General features: G+C 38.5%; 1 protein-coding gene across 5 annotated transcripts in view; it reads left to right on the forward strand.

The window, feature by feature from the left end:
• The window catches only part of SV2B (synaptic vesicle glycoprotein 2B), a 182615-nt gene extending 169208 nt beyond the window's left edge, over positions 1-13407 (forward strand). For all 5 annotated transcript variants that reach the window (XM_043987392.1, XM_043987390.1, XM_043987393.1 and 2 more), the window contains 2 exons: positions 3149-3308; positions 5031-13407. In XM_043987392.1, coding sequence (XP_043843327.1) covers positions 3149-3308; positions 5031-5214 — 344 coding nt within the window. In that variant the 3' untranslated portion in view covers positions 5215-13407. The remainder of the gene's footprint in view (positions 1-3148; positions 3309-5030) is intronic.
• Positions 13408-15468: the final 2061 nt, after the last annotated feature.

A 15468-nucleotide genomic window follows, 5' to 3' on the forward strand; every position in this document is an offset into this window, starting at 1 on the left:
CCATTGTTCTTGTTCTCTTGGCTATGCAATGTCAAGCTTTTGATGCTCCATTCTCCCAGATGTCTAGGCTTGAAGCTTGAGAATCATCTTCGACTCTTCCTTTTTCCTCACTTTCTACATCAAATCAGTCCCCCCCAAGTCCTTTGGATTCTGCTTCTATAATATCTGTGACATCCCTTCTCTCCTTTTCATTGCTACTGAAACCATTGTGGTTTAGGTGCCCATCACATTTGGATTTTCAGTGAGAAGCTGATTATAGGAGAGAGATTAAAGGTATGGAATCATTCCTTTAGAATTGGGGACATTGGGGGCAGCTAGGTGGCGCAGTGGATAAAGCACCGGCCCTGGATTCAGGAGTACCTGAGTTCAAATCCGGTCTCAGACACTTGACACTTACTAGCTGTGTGACCCTGGGCAAGTCACTTAACCCCCATTGCCCTGAAAAAAAAAAGAATTGGGGACATTAAGGGACAAGGAGTTACATGGCTATAATGCCTGCTACTGGGGAGACTGAGGCTGGTAGATCATTTGAGATTGGGATTTCTGACAATCAGGTATCCACACTAAATACTGTACCAGTGTGATAAGCCAGGGGGGTGAGGAGTGGGTTACCTAAAGAGGGGCAAATTTGGTAAGGGCAAAGCTCCCAGGCCAATCAATGATGAGAACAGGACACCGTTTTTCCATCCTGAGGAAGACAGAGAGACTTAGTCTATTAAAAAAAAAAATTGAGGACATTAAACCACGAAGAAGGAAATGGGGAGTGTTGGTCTATAGTCCACTGTTTTGTGACAGTCCTCTGGCATAAGGTAGTCCCTTCTGGGAGGACAGAAGATTCCTTTATTGACCTTTGCTTTCTACAACTTGGTTTACAGTCCCCTATGCCCCAAATGTAGATGCAGCTGTCAATAGGTTAAATCCTTGTCTGGGTACCCAGTTTATGTCTAAGGAAAGGCCTATGAGCCAGCCACAGATACTGGGGAAAACAACTTCTTAATGAGTTCAAGGCTGAGAATAATGTGCAAAATAATGAGTCAATTCAATGCAGAGTTTCATTACAAGGAATGGGAAAGAGGGACAAGGGGAGAGAGAAGAAGGGGATCTGATGTATAGTTCCAAAGTACCCTTCCGAGAGTGAGGTTCTTATACCATAATTTTGGATGACCTCCCTGGAGCTGGCTGAGTTGCATATCAGGGGTCAGGGCAAAATTTTGTTTTGGGAGTTTGTTATCAGGTAGAGAAAATGAGCTAGAGGTAGAAAAAATATTATTTGGATAACACAACTGCACCAACCTTTGAAAATGTAACTGTCAGCATTGTCCCTTGAGTATATTTAATTTTTTCAAGTTTTTTATATTCTATTCACTTTTTTTTTTCTTTTTTTTAGTGAGGCAATTGGGGTTGAGTGACTTGCTCAGGGTCACACAGCTAGTAAGTGTTAAGTGTCTGAGGCCGGATTTGAACTCAGGTACTCCTGACTCCAGGGCTGGTGCTCTATCTACTGCGCCATCTAGCTGCTCCTATTCTACTCACTTTTTAAAAAATAAAAGTATTTTATTATTTTCCAGTTACATGTAAGGATAGTTTTCAACATTTGTTTTCAGAGGATTTTTAGTTCCAAATTTTTTTCCCACCCTCCCTTCCCTCCCTCCTCCCCAAGATGGAAAGCAATCTGATATAGGTTATATATGTACAATCACATTAAACATATTTATGCATTAGTCATATTGTGAAAGAAGAATCAGAGCACAAGGGGAAAACTCCGAAAAAGAAGGAAAAAAAACCCAGCCCCAAAGTGGAAGCAGTATGGTTCAATCTACATTGATAATCCACAGTTCTTTTTTTCTGGATGTTGAGAACATTTTCTATCATGAGTTTTTTTTTTTTTTTTTTTTTTTTGTGGGCAGTGGGGGTTAAGTGACTTGCCCAGGGTCACACAGCTAGTAAGTGTCAAGTGTCTGAGGCCAGATTTGAACTCAGGTCTTCCTGAATCCAGGGCCAGTGCTTTATCCACTGCGCCACCTAGCTGGCCCCCCATGAGTTCTTTGAAATTGCTTTGGATCATTGCACTTCTGAGAAGAGCCAAGTCTATCACCATTGTTCATCACACAATGTTGCTGTTACTGTGTATAATGTTCTTCTGGTTCTGCTCCTCTCAGTCAGCATGAGTTCATGTAAATCCTTCCAGGTTTCTCTGAATTCCTCCTGCTCATCATTTCTTACAGCACAATAGTATATTACATTCATATACTACAACCTGTTCAGCCATTCCCCTATTGATGGGCATTCCCCCTATTTCCAATTCTTTGTTGAGTATGTTTTATAAGTTTACAGACTCCCTTAAGGGAAGACTGTCAGTCATGATGGCCTTAAAACCATCAGGTCTAATTTTATAACAATGATTTCCATGCATAGATTCTATAAGCTACAGCCTCTCCTAAGGAGAGTCTGTCATAGTGGTCTCAAGACCACCAAGCCTAATCTTATCCCAAAAAGCTAAGAAGTTTGAAATAATGGAGCTTAAGTAGAAGGTTAGGTTTGCCTACAAAAATAGTAGAATGTGTATACAACAGAGAGTAGTGAGAGGTGGGTGTCAAGACCAGGGTTGTCTGTCTTTTGGCAGTTATTGGTGATTTGTAGCTTTATCTTTCCTTTTTTGTACGGTGGGGATTACATTGAATCAAGAATCTGGTGATCCAGGTTGAAATCCCAGCTTTGCCGCTAAATAGCTTTATGATCTTCTGCAGCCAGGTGGTGGTGTGGATAGAGCACTTGGCTTGGAGTCAGGAAGAACTGAATTCAAACCCAGCCTCAGATACTTTTAGCTGTGTGATCCTGGACAAGTTACTTAACCCTTTTTGCCTCAGTTGTAAAATGAGCTAGAGAAGGAAATGGCAAACCTCTCCAGGACCTTTGCCAAGAAAACCCCAAATGGAGTCACAAAGAGTGAGAAATGACTGAAATGACTGGACAACAACAGAGTTAACATTGTACTTCTTTCCTGGTCTTTAACTTGCATTTGGGGATTAGGTTATGGGAGGGGTTGGTTAACTCTTCTTGAAGTATATATCCAAGGTGAACTGAATAGGTTGAGAGTCTGGCTCCAAAAACTGATACCATATTCCTCTCTCCCTTGGCTCTCTTCCAGGTGGCTCCATGCTGATATCAGCAGTCTGCTGCTTCTTCCTGTTTTTTGGCAACAGTGAATCCGCCATGATTGGCTGGCAGTGCCTGTTCTGCGGGGCCAGCATTGCTGCCTGGAATGCTCTGGATGTGATCACAGTGGAGCTCTATCCCACCAACAAGAGGTAAATACTGCCCTGAGCACTCTAGTGTTTATCTCCTGGGCTTAGTTGTTGTCTAGCTGTGATAAAGTACAAACATTTCCCTTCAGCTAGAGAGAGAGGAAGAAATTCAAAGGGGAAGGAGAGAGGAACAGTGAGATCTCTCCAAGTGTCAACTCCTGCCTTCTCTCAGATACCTCTTTGGTAATATCTCTTTGAGGTTAAGTGATTTGCCCAGGGTCACGTAGTAAGTGTCTAATAATAATAGCTGAGTTTTTTGAACCTGAGTTCAGATCCTGCCTCAGATATTTACTAGCTGTGTGACCATGGGTGAGTCATTTAACTTCAGCTGGCCTCAGTTTCCTCATCTGTAAAATGGTGATGATAGTGGCACCTACCTCACAGGATTATTGTGAGGAACAAATGAGATTAATATGTGAAGTGCTTTGTAAACCTCGAAGCCCTATCTAAGGGTAAGGTAACAGAACAACATTGAGGGAAACATCCTGGTCTTCTATTCTTCAGAGAACAGGAATTTGAATAGAACTAAAGGTCAAGGATGAATCTTGGATTCTGAACTGAGGAAGAAGCTGGTATCACAAGGGACAAGGTCAACACTCTTCCCAGTAGAGTTCAGGGGCTAGAGGAAGTTGGGAGACTATTTATCTCCATTTCCTGTTGTTTCCTACATTCCAACTTCTGGAACTCATTTCTTTCTGTTCGCCTTTACAGCCACTTAGCACGGATGGTTTTTATGTACTCTAGGCCAGCATTGCTATTAACATTTATTTAGAAAGAAACTGGGCAGCTTTTACATAAGTGAATATGTGATGGCATAGCAGATAGAGCACTGGGCTGGGAGTGAGAAGACCTGATTTCAAATCTGGCTTCAGATACTTACTAGCTGTGTAACCCTGGTCAAGTCACCTAACCCTGTTCACCTCAATTTCCTCATTTATCAAATGAGCTAGAGAAGGAAATGGCAAACCACTTCAGTATGTTTTCCAAGAGAACCCCAAAAGGGTTATGAAGAATCAGACAGGACAAAAAGCAACAACAAAAAAAGAAAGTGGATGTGATATCAAATGCCAAAGTAGGAAACTAAAAAGGAGACCCTTGTGCAGTTTTCTCACAAGCCTAAAGCTTTCTAACATTCTTTCTTAATGACCTAAAATTATCCAGAATTGATTATTAGCCTATTTATGTCTTATAAAAACTCAGCTGCAAATGATAAATACCCTGACCCAAGCTGTCCTTGGCTGGTGGTTCTGAATTACCTACAGGAGATTAGTAATCTTCCATCCAACCCATGTATCTAACTCATTTGTATTCTGAATCAGGAGATTTTTTTTTCTGCTGCAAATCTCTTATCCTGAGAATAATACATGGGGATCATAGGATCCTACATTTAGAGCTAGAAGCAACCCCAGAGGACATAGTTTAGTCTAGGAGTTCTTAGCCTTTGTTTTATGGATCCTTTAGATAGTCTGGTAAAGCCTGTGGAGCCCTCCACAGAATATTTTTAAATGAATAAAATAAAAGACATAGGACTTCATTAAAAAATAGTTCACAGATCCCTGAATCCCCTCATTTTACAAATAACAAAGGTGAGGTCAAGGAGATTAACTGATCCAAGGTTATGTATGTAGTGATAGAAATAAGAAGATTGCTTTGCTATACCTAATGTTACCATCTTCAGCTCTCTTTCTCGACTGGTTTACCTTTGTTCCTTTTTTCTCTCTACAGAGCAACGGCCTTTGGTATCCTCAATGGCATCTGCAAATTCGGGGCCATCTTGGGAAATTCTATCTTTGCTTCCTTTGTAGGGATAACCAAAGTGGTTCCCATACTCTTGGCTTCCTCTTCTCTGGTTGGGGGAGGCCTGATTGCCCTTCGTTTGCCGGAGACTCGAGAACAGGTCCTGATGTGAAGAGCTTGGGGGAAAAGCAAAGACCTGAAGAGCCATATCAAGCAAAATTGATATGCCCCCACTCTTATTGTTTATCACTTTCTGGTGGATACCTCAGATAACAGGGGAAGAAAAGCTAATTTTGAGACCCATAGTTTAGGACCAGTTTCAACTGTGAGAATGCTCTTACCTCAGTGGATTGATTTGGTGGCACCAACAACCACCCATAGGAACACAGAGCTTTGTGCAGTGCCTTAGGTCTCCCTAGCCTAAGGCACAGGGAGTGAAGGTACAATGTCTCCTCTTCCAGTGAGCGCACATACTGTGCGGGAGTGAGGGGGACCATCTCTGTTTCTTTCCCTTGGATGAGGCATAGGTCATGGTTTGCATTTCAAAACTACTTTTCTGTCAGGCTCCTTCACAGAATGTGTCAGGCTAAGAAAGTCAACAAATTGCTTTAGTTAAAGATTAGATCTATCCTTTTGGTTTTTGGTATGAGGAAGATATGTGTGTGTGTTTAAAAAAAATGATTTTAAAATATCACCTATTTCCATCTCCATTTAAACATTGATGCAGAAGCATCTCAAATGCTCCCAAGCAGAACCAAATATATAACTATTTGGAACAATATTTGTTGAAATCGACCATTGTTCTACAACTACATCCTATCCATTGGATGGAAATGAGGAAATCCAGTGTAATGATGGGAAGTTTATTTTTTAATTTAGTTTTATTAGAAGGCAATTATGTGATGAACATTTTGCAAACCAAATGTATACATATTATGACATGTCAAAGTGGGGTATTTGGACATTAATATTTAGAATATGGGATCTAGAGATGCTTAGTAGCATCATATCCATATTTGGGAAGGCATTGTTGTTTAGGGTTTCAGTACATATGGGTCAGATGGAATGAAATGTAAGCACGGTTTCTTATAACCATTTAACCTGTTATCTAGAGGATGCACTGGCAACCTCACATTGTACAGTCCATTTAACTCAGGCACTTTTCTCTGCATAGGTGGATTAGTTATGTTTTATATGCTATAGAGATCATCCATGAAATACAAATAGAGGGTTCTCGTGTCCTGAATTTGACTTTTACCACTCATCAGGACTCAAAGTAAGATGAGTTCATTGGCCTTTGGCTTTCATCTTGTTGGCAAGAACAAAATAACATTCACTGGGGTGTAAAAATGGTCAATGTTTTACAGCATAGATTCTTCTCATTCATTCTAGCAGTTAGACAAGTTAGTATCTGTGAAAAGAGGACATGTCCCATGGGCAGGCAATGCCACTGTGCGAATACTGCCTGCCTGCCTTTCTTTCATTCAAGGCCTTTCCAATGTTGGTGAACGAGAGAGTGGAGCATTTACTGAATCAGTCTTACATTGTTCAGTATTCCAAGAAAGTTATGTTGGGATGATTGGATCCAGAACTTACATTTGGCTAAGCATAGCGGATACCTTGTATGGAAAGGAGGAGCAATAGATGAAGTGATTGCCTCTTTATCATACATAGCATTCATTTTGTACATTGATTTGCAGTGTGCTCTTTGACTGTTAAATAAATGTGATCCTTTTACCACAAGGAATATTCACTTACGTTAAAAAGCAGTGACTACATTTACATTGACAATTCAGAGGTCCCCTGTTTTGGAGAGAGTTGTTTAGGTTCAGAGATGATTTGAGGTAGTCTCATTCAATACTTTCTTGAATGTAGCCTCTTCAGCCTTCTCTCTGTTTCTCTATCTGACCTCAGCCCTCACACTATTTACACCCCCATTCTATGTTCTCTTTTCTTTACTATTTTATGTCAGAGAAAGAAGTCACATCGTCATTAGCTCCATGATCTTAAGCCTTCCTTATCCTCCCTACCCCACCCATGTATATGTTTTGTGACTTCACGTTAATCACCCTGCTGTTAATGGTATACAGGGTGTAACTGATGTGAATGCTACCTCTTTTATGAGAGCCCTATGTATATATTAGTGCTTTCCATATCCAAAATATTCTTGCTAACTTTATAAGGAAAGATAATCTAATCCCAGGATTTCGATGACCCCTATCATATAAGTCTGCGAATAGAAGACCAGTTTAATGGAGATTTACCATTTAAGGATGTCACAGGCTGTTGGGTCCTGTATTTCGAGTTATGATTGATCTTGTGGATCCTGAAAGTGATGAATTGGGGAGTACTGGAACAGTGGTTATAACTCCAAGTTCAACTTTAGTCAGTTCTCCAAGTTCTGTCTTTTCAATTTATAGGCATCACTGCACCATTTCTATTGCTGCTTAAAGCAACTCCCAAACCAACCAAGTGCAACTTTCATCCCATTCATCACCAAATCACCCATAAACAGGGCACCCAGTCATTGGCAGCCTTTAAATATGAAGAATAACCTGGCAGTGATGCTTAGCCATTTCCTCTATGCTGTCACGGTGGTTGAGAAGGATAGCATTCATTAAACATCATCTGTAGGGCATGCCATTAGGGAAGAGGATTGGTTTCAAGGAGATCCCTTAAATAAAACTTGATGGATTCTTTGTTGTTTTAGCCAGAAAAGGCACTGCAAAGGGGCATAGTATGGGACTATAGTTTAGCAGTAAAATCGGTTTACATTTCATGATCCTTTTTTGTACCTTAGAAGTACCAGAGAGGATATATAGAGGATGGAGGGCCAGTATTAAAATTAGGAAGACCTGAGGTCATATACCACCCCTGACACATACTAGTTCTGTGACTATGGTGAATCATCTAACCTTTTAGGCCTCCTTGCAACCTTCTCAAAACAATATCATTACAGATGAGAATCCCAGCTACATCAGCAGGAGTTCCCTATGCTATTAAAATAATTGGTTTGGACATAATAATATTTTAAAATCACCCTTATAAATAGCAGGGTTTTTTGAGGAAACTTCATTAGTATACTGTCCCCTTGTAGTGCTGAATTTAGACAACTGATTTTATTGAAAACAATTAACAGTATAAAGATTTGCGAACTTTTCACCTGAGACAAATTGGTTCCCAGAAACATTCTCTTATTTAAAGTCTTTAACAACATCTTCCTTCATTGGTTCTATTTCTTCTCAGATTTTTGTCACTTAATGGGCTTCTGATCTCATACCCCTAAATTCCGCAAGCTTGGAGATCTTAGCAACGGGACTTTTCCTAGATTTTTTGGTGATGGGATCATGTGATTAATAATTATAAAATGTCAAATTTCAACAAAGGCCATTTGTAGCTGGACTTCATAGAGCTAATAAACACCCTGGGCTTCTCTTCCAATCAACTGAAGTTTGTTGAATACAGATGCCACTCTGGGGATTCTCTTTATCTCAGGGTCATTTGCCAGTTTTCCATTCCCTACAACAACATAAATAAGATGGATAGCAATAATAACAGTAGCCAGCATTTATATTGTGCTTTAAGGTTTGCAAAAACCTTTACAAATGTCATCTAGTTTATCCTTACAACAACCCATTTTACCTAAGAGCAAACTGAAGTTGCCTGAGGTTAAGCAATCTGCTTGGGGTCACACAGCTAGTAAATGACTGAGATCGATCTTGAACTCAGGTCTTTCCGGCACCAAGTTTAGTACTCCATCCCTTTGCTACAGTTTTTCTATTTTTCTTATCACTTACTCAGAGGTTTTACTTTTCAAATGGCTGTACCGAGGCCTTTGCAATTAATAGAGCTGACAGAAGGTGGCAGCAGCAGAGGGTTATTGAATGGCAGTTCATTATTAGGGAGGAGATAAAGGATAGAGCTAGAAATGAAGGTCCATTCTCCCACTAATTCAAGGAAAACATTCTCCTTAGAAAATATGTTCTTAACTGTTTTTGTGTCATGGACTTCTTTGGCAGTCTGGTAAAGCCTATGGACTCCTTCTCAGAGACATATTTTTAAATCCATAAAATAAAATTCATAGGAAACCAATAATAATGAAATATAGTTATTCCCTCCCCCCCCCCCCAAAATGGTTGATAGACCTCAGGTTAAAAACTTCTAAGAACAATAGCCTCTCAGAGAGTTAGAAAAGACCTCATAAGTCATGTAGCCCAACCCATATCTATACAGAAACTATCTCCACATCATCCCAAAGAGTGGTCATCTTTCCTCTGCTTAAAGACCTCCACTGACCTTTATCTACCCATCATATTTTTGGAAAACTCTAGTTGTTGAGAAGAATTGTTCCCCTCTTTATACTGAATGTCTCTCTGTCTCTGTCTCTGTCTCTGTCTCTCTCTATATATACACACACATACATACACACATAAATACACATGTATCACCATATATATGTGTATATATGTGTTTGTATAATATATTGCCTTTTCCCCATCTGCTTATCCAATTCTGACAAAGTACCTTCAGATTTGTTGATAAGACAAAGTATTTTAAAGTGGTAGTGAAAATTCTCTTAGCATAAATTCACCCTTATAGGTAGTTTACAGATTATATAGCTATATAATATATGCATATATGTTTAATAGCTTATATCTTCTGAATTGGCTGAAAAATATACTAGTGCATTTCATATCTATAGTAGACACTGAGTTGCTAGTAGTGTTACCAACAAAAATTGAGTTCTTTGTATGTAGGGCACATTTGCCATTAAAAAAAAAATCTTTCTCCCCTATCCATAGCTTTGTTTTTATTTTGTTTTCCTAGTTGTGGACCCATAGGCTTCAGGGAAAATACTAAAGATCTTAGATTAATGATTGATAGGCCTATATTGATTTCATTCACACATGGTCAGAAATATGTAGCCATAAGTGTTTTGGCTGTACATTACATTTATTGTTGAAATTTAAAGTGGTAGTACTTGGTTCTAAATATGGTCTCCCCAACTTCTCCCAAACTATTTCGTTATTATAATGATGGGGAATATTAAAGATAACGTAAAACTAGCAATCTGACTTACTGACAATCCTAAGAATTCCTTGTTTTAGAAATTTTACTTTGAACAGGATAAAAAAAAAGTTTTGAAGGAAAAGTGAAATTAAAAAAGACTGACCCCACATTGACACTACTGACCACAATATATGTGGCATATTCGCCTTTAAATCACCTTCTTCCCCTCCCCACCCCCCACCTTTTTTGACTTTTGTGTACGGAGGATGTTACATGTGTTAGAATATTGTATGAGACACAACCCACAGGACAGTCTGAGAACATGTCAACTAGATGCAGCCTTTGAATTTGAGACGTGCTTTAAGCAAATTCTCTTTAATGTACAGAGATAGGGTATAGAATTTAGATGCATGCTTTTGTGCTAGCAGTGAGGTTTCCACAGAGATGAACCAGGAAATGAAACAGAAGTTAGTCACAGAGGTTAAATGGAGAAATAAACTGTGTGATAATATTTAATTATTACTGAATAGATGAGGCATGTACATAGCAAGTCGAGAATACACCATCCATTTCAAAACCTTCCTTTCCTCAAAAATACATTTAGATTGCCCTAGACTGTGGTTTGCATGTTTTAAGCTTAGTAGTAAAACATTTTCAGAAGCATGAATGTTCATTCAGTCAAACAAACCCAACCCTCATCTGTCCCCTATCAATGTGAATGTCGTTGCTCTAGACTAGACAGGTTGACTACTTTATTTTCTATCAGCTGACATCCTTGATGGGGGGCAGTTGGGAGGGAGGTTCTATTCAAAAAGAAATGTACAGCCTTCCATTTCTTAGGTAATAAAACCCCAGTAATTCAGACTTAAAGAAAATATGAATTTATGATCATTCTAATAGTGGCTGGACTGAAGCTTGCCTTTGCCTTACCTATCTACTGGGGGAAAAAGAGCTGTCAGGCAAATTTAACAGTATAAGCAAAATTATAAGGGGGAGTTTTAAAAATTATTTGAGAACCATTAAGGACTTTAAAAACCTCTACTTATATTTACAAGCAGCTGACAGACTAATTGCTAATCTCAAATTCATTCAGTATTTACCTTTAGGCATTCTACTAGGCTTCTATTTTCTTGGCCCTGATCCAGTTTCCCTAAGTTCTTGAAAGCAAAGCAAAACAAAACAAAAAACTATACTTCTAAAAAACAAACAAACAAACAAACAAAACCAAAACCAACCCAAACAATGTAGGAATTAAGGTTTCTCACCAATTCAACCTTTGTCCAAATTAATAGGGTGTTATATACTTCAACTAAACAATCACTTATGAAATTCAAATTAGGTGTCAGGCACTGTGTTAGTTGCTGGGAATAAAAAAGACAAAAACAAATACATCCCTCCTCTCAAGGAGTTTATACTTTACTGAGAGATAAAGCAGGTATACACAGAAATAAAATAGATTATATTTGCAATTGAATTCTTTTAGTTAACTTATTGATATTCCACATAGCATTCACTTTAAACAAAATTTTCCAACTCTGAAAATATTCGTTGTAATATCAAACTACAGGATAAATTATTTAAATTACAGGTTAAACAATTGATAATGAAGATGCTATTGAGATGTGATTTAGAACTTGGACCTGGAGAAGATAATATAATCCATTGTAGTACTGATTGTCAGGGTGAGGTGAGATGAGTCTTGTGTTGAAATCCAAGTCCCCCCCCCCAAAAAAAAAAAAGGTTGTTGGAAGGTATTGTAAATTTATAAGATGCCTATACTAAGCTTCCCCCCCCCCCACAAAGATGATAAAGAGGAGAGACAGGAAGGGATTCTCGTATGAAATATATGTTTACGTATAGTACAATATTTCACAAGACACACATACACCAACCATATGCAACGTGTACTGCATTTCTATGTAAACAATGAATGAGCTTGAAGCATAAACTCATTTTATTCAAATCACTTTTGGGAAGTCAATTGGAAAATAGTTCAATGAAAAAGATAAAAGAGGCTACACAAACTTGTAGCTCATGATGCAACACAGAGAAAACAGCACAGTGTATGAGTAGAATAAAATATCTTGAAACATATTTAATATATTATATAATCAGCTAGTTTGGACACAGTCTATTTTGAGGATAAAATTTAAAAGATATGGGTATTTAACAGTTAATAGCATATATATTTGCCAATTTTGCAATATTTCAAATGTCTATATTAAAAAATAACTTGTGGATTCAGTTTTTCAGAAACTATTTTGGGTTATTTTTCTGCCTGAGATTACATCTTGGGTTTTGATCCATCTTAATGATGGAGGACACTAAATCTAACAGTGCTAGACACTCTCTTGTAAATAATGGACTCTCTCTCCTGTATAATTAGTTTCATAGAAGAGGTGATGTAATAAGTTAAAACTTTCCAAATACTGGATTTTTGGATGCATGCCTACAAACCCCTCTACTCATTCCCATTCAGAGTTAAAGCTAAGTGAAAGGTGATATAAAGAACAGTTTTGGGAACCTGAGAAGTTCCATTATGCATCTGTTTTAGGAGTAGTAGTATCTAAGGAAAACATATCAGAGGCAATGCCAGAAGTGCCATCTATAGAAAGATGTATGAAGAACTAGAATATGGCCGATCATTCCTGGGCTGCTCGGAATGGTTTGTAAATGATAATGGTAAAATTTTCTTAGGAGCTTACAACTTTGGATATCTCAGTCCGTTGACTTGGTAGGGCATTTTTCTTCTTTTCCTAGTCTCGGATCATTGGTTTGTTCATCCAATCCAGGAAAGGCTATGTCTGTGGGCTGTGTAAATAAAGATGAACCCTCTGGATATAATAGTTTGTAATTTTGTAAATGACTTTGCCATCTGTAAAAAGTGCTTTGTATGCATAGCCAATGTTCTGAGTGATGTTGCTCCTCATGAAACATGCAAGGAAAGAGAGAGTATTTTGCCTTGGAGGACTTTGTTCTTTCTTGAAAAGTCCCTTTACATTGTGGTCAGTGAAATTCATTTGTGTTTTAAAGTCCTATGCCAATAGAAGGGGTGCCACTCTTTTCTCACACTGTTCCTCCTCCAGATCATTAATTCTCTTGGCTCTTGAGTCTTGAAAGGGAAGCCAGCAGGTAAAGAAAGTGTAAAAAGACTCTAACAGCTCAAAAAACAACCATTAAAATACCAGCCCAAAACTTAATATAGCACCATTTCAATTTGTCTTCAATGTGGGTTTTCCTGTAAATAATGTCAAATGTAGTACTTTATTGGACCATTTCACATTGGTCTGCTCTGCTCATGTTGCATGTATGAAATGGCCAAATTCAGTCTTCAATTTCTCTTTGCTCCTTTTTTGTTTCTTTTAAAAAATTGAACCTTATCTAACTGTCAATTGGAAAGTGGACGTATTCTCAACAAGTTATGTTTTAGGATTGTTGTTTTATTTTGGTCACATTAAAAAAGCTAGAAAAGAATAATTTGGTATATGGTTAATTTCCTTTTATCTTCCATCCTGGTTGATTTCAATTTTCCTAGCATGTCAGATATTCCATGAGGATAAATGAGACTCTGCTTATGGATGTTTCCAGTCCATCAGAATATCATTAGGAGACTTGGATTGGATCTGGGATATCACTAAGTTGGGAAAGTCCTAGTTGGAGAAAGCTCCATTCCCCAATGGAGTTTAGTACCTTCTCTGCAACTTATATGTTTTGAAAGTTGTTTGGGGACACTGAGAGCTTAAATGACCTGTCCAAGTCACCCAGTCAGTATAAGTGAAAGACAGGAACTGATTCCAGAACTTCCTGTATTCTAGACAGCTCTTTATCCACTATAACATGCTCTCTCTCCAGATATCATTACAGAAGTTAAATTAAGGTTTTACCATAATGTACTGTAGAGCAGTAGGCTCAAACTCAAATACAAATTAGGCCACTATACCATACATAAAGGTAGATTATTAAGGGTGTGTGTGTGTGTATATACATACACATATATATACACACACACATATACATATGTATGCCTATATATACATATATATATATATGTCTTATATTGAATCAGCAAATCACATATTAGGATTATGTTCTTTTGAATTTTTATTTTGTTAAATATTCCCAATTATATTTTAATCTGGTTCAGGTGGTCTGCATTATGCCAGGTGGTTAACATTTCTTCTGCAGAGGGCCATCATACAGTGATAGATCTTACTCCTTTGGAAGATGGGAACCACTGACCAAACAATAGGAACCTTAATTCCACAATAGCAGTTTCTTTTTAAATGATACAGTGGAAAACAAATTGAAGTTTAAGTCAAAAGAGCCTGAATGTACATCGTAGCTCTGCTACCCATGACCTTCTATGTCTGTTTTAGGATAGCTGCTTCGCTCTTCTGGGTCTGATTCCTCACCTGCAAAATCAGTGGGTTGGGGTGGAGGTAGGGTGGACTAGATAACCTGTAAAACACCTGCTGGCTCTAAATGAGCCTTATGATCCCATGATTTAGTGCTGCCTATTCAGCCTTATGGATCTATATGATTATTGGAAATCTCCGGGGCTAATAGTGATTGTGGTCAAAGAACTAGTTGGTTGTGAGGCTCGCAGCACATTATATAAAAATTTCTGCTTCCCCTCTTGAAGTATATTGAATCCACCAACAGAGGGCAGCAATTCCTCAGAAAAAGTATGAAATTCTTCCTATCCTAAGAGAGAAAAAGCTTCTTCATCAGGGCTTGCCCACCACCTACCTGATCCTTCAATATTGGCTTGCCTGTGAAAGGATTTCTTATGTGAAGAGTTGAACCCTGTTTCTTCCTATTTTGAAGTATGTATGTGAGAAAGGGCAGATTATCCCAGAAGACATTTGAGCATTTGCCTGAGCCCTGGAGAGTAACCTCTATTTCTAGGGTGAAAGTAGGCAGCTCTCTCGGGAAATTCTTCCTAGTGGTCTGGCATTCTGTATATATTCCTAGCCTGCTTTATGGAGCTTGTCTCAGTCTATGAGTCTGTTCAAATACATGGGCTTTGTGGGGGTAATAAAGAGTCACAAATGAGAAATGGTGCCATGGTGGTTTGTGCGTTCATAATACATCTGACTTGTGACATTCCATAGAGATGAACTACGATGGATCTTTGGGTGCATTTAGCCTGGAGAATGAGCAGGAGGAACATGATAGCTATCAAGGATGGTCCTATCCAAGGGGGGATTAGACTGGTTTTTTTTGGCCCCAGAGTGAAGAACCAGGAACAATGGGTACAAGTGGCAATGAGGCAAATATAGGTTTGATATTAAGAAAAATTTCCCAATAAACCTTTCTATTCTCTTTTTTGTTTGTTTGTTTTTGGGTTTTTTGGTGAGGCAATTGGGGTTAAGTGACTTGCCCAGGGTCACACAGCTAGTAAGCGTCAAGTGTC

The sequence above is a fragment of the Dromiciops gliroides genome, chromosome 2 (genome assembly GCF_019393635.1).
Source record: "Dromiciops gliroides isolate mDroGli1 chromosome 2, mDroGli1.pri, whole genome shotgun sequence".
Classification (NCBI taxonomy): domain Eukaryota; kingdom Metazoa; phylum Chordata; class Mammalia; order Microbiotheria; family Microbiotheriidae; genus Dromiciops; species Dromiciops gliroides.